At 60.7% G+C, this 644-nt stretch overlaps 1 protein-coding gene across 1 annotated transcript in view; it reads left to right on the forward strand.

Moving 5' to 3' along the window:
• SBF1 (SET binding factor 1) overlaps positions 1 to 644 on the forward strand; it is a 54,038-nt gene that overhangs the window by 38,011 nt on the left and 15,383 nt on the right. The window contains exon 25 of the mRNA XM_009885860.1: positions 489 to 642. Coding sequence (XP_009884162.1) covers positions 489 to 642 — 154 coding nt within the window. The remainder of the gene's footprint in view (positions 1 to 488; positions 643 to 644) is intronic.

Raw genomic sequence — 644 nt, forward strand, 5'->3', positions numbered from 1 at the left:
TCCCCTCAGCCTTCTCCTCTCCAGGCTAAAGAGTCCCAGCGCTCTCAGCCTTTCCTCGTACGGGAGATGCTCCAATCCCTCCATCATCTTGGTTGCCCTTCGCTGGACTCTCTCCAGCAGTTCCCTGTCCCTCTTGAACTGGGGAGCCCAGAACTGGACACGGTATTCCAGTTGTGGCCTCACCAGTGCCGAGTAGAGGGGGAGAATGACCTCCCTCGACCTACTGGTCACACTCGAAGTCTGCTCTAACGTCAGTACGCAGGCAGCTGAGTTTTCTTTCTGCTTTTCACCTCACAAGTGAAGGCTCCGGCCCCAAAGCCCTTTTGTCGGGGCAGCTGAGCTCTCCCGTTTCAGGTGAAGGTGGTGGGAGGCAGCTCGAGCCCTGTCCTGTCTCTGCTGGGCTGTCCGGCCCGGCCGTCTCCTCCGCCTGCACGTGGGACACCGCGTCTGTGCCGAGGGCGGACCCGGACTCCCCTTTGTCTCCGCAGTGTCTGAAGAGATGGACAGAAGCACTTTGAACCCCACCACCACCATCAGACCTTCGGACAAGATGACCATCAACCACTTGGTGGAGCGAGCCTGCTGCCGCGACTACCAGCGCATGGGGCTGGGCACCCTCAGCAGCAGCCTCACCCGCTCCAAGC

Source organism: Charadrius vociferus, unplaced genomic scaffold (assembly GCF_000708025.1).
Source record: "Charadrius vociferus isolate BGI_N301 unplaced genomic scaffold, ASM70802v2 scaffold1215, whole genome shotgun sequence".
In the NCBI taxonomy this organism is placed as follows: Eukaryota; Metazoa; Chordata; class Aves; order Charadriiformes; family Charadriidae; genus Charadrius; species Charadrius vociferus.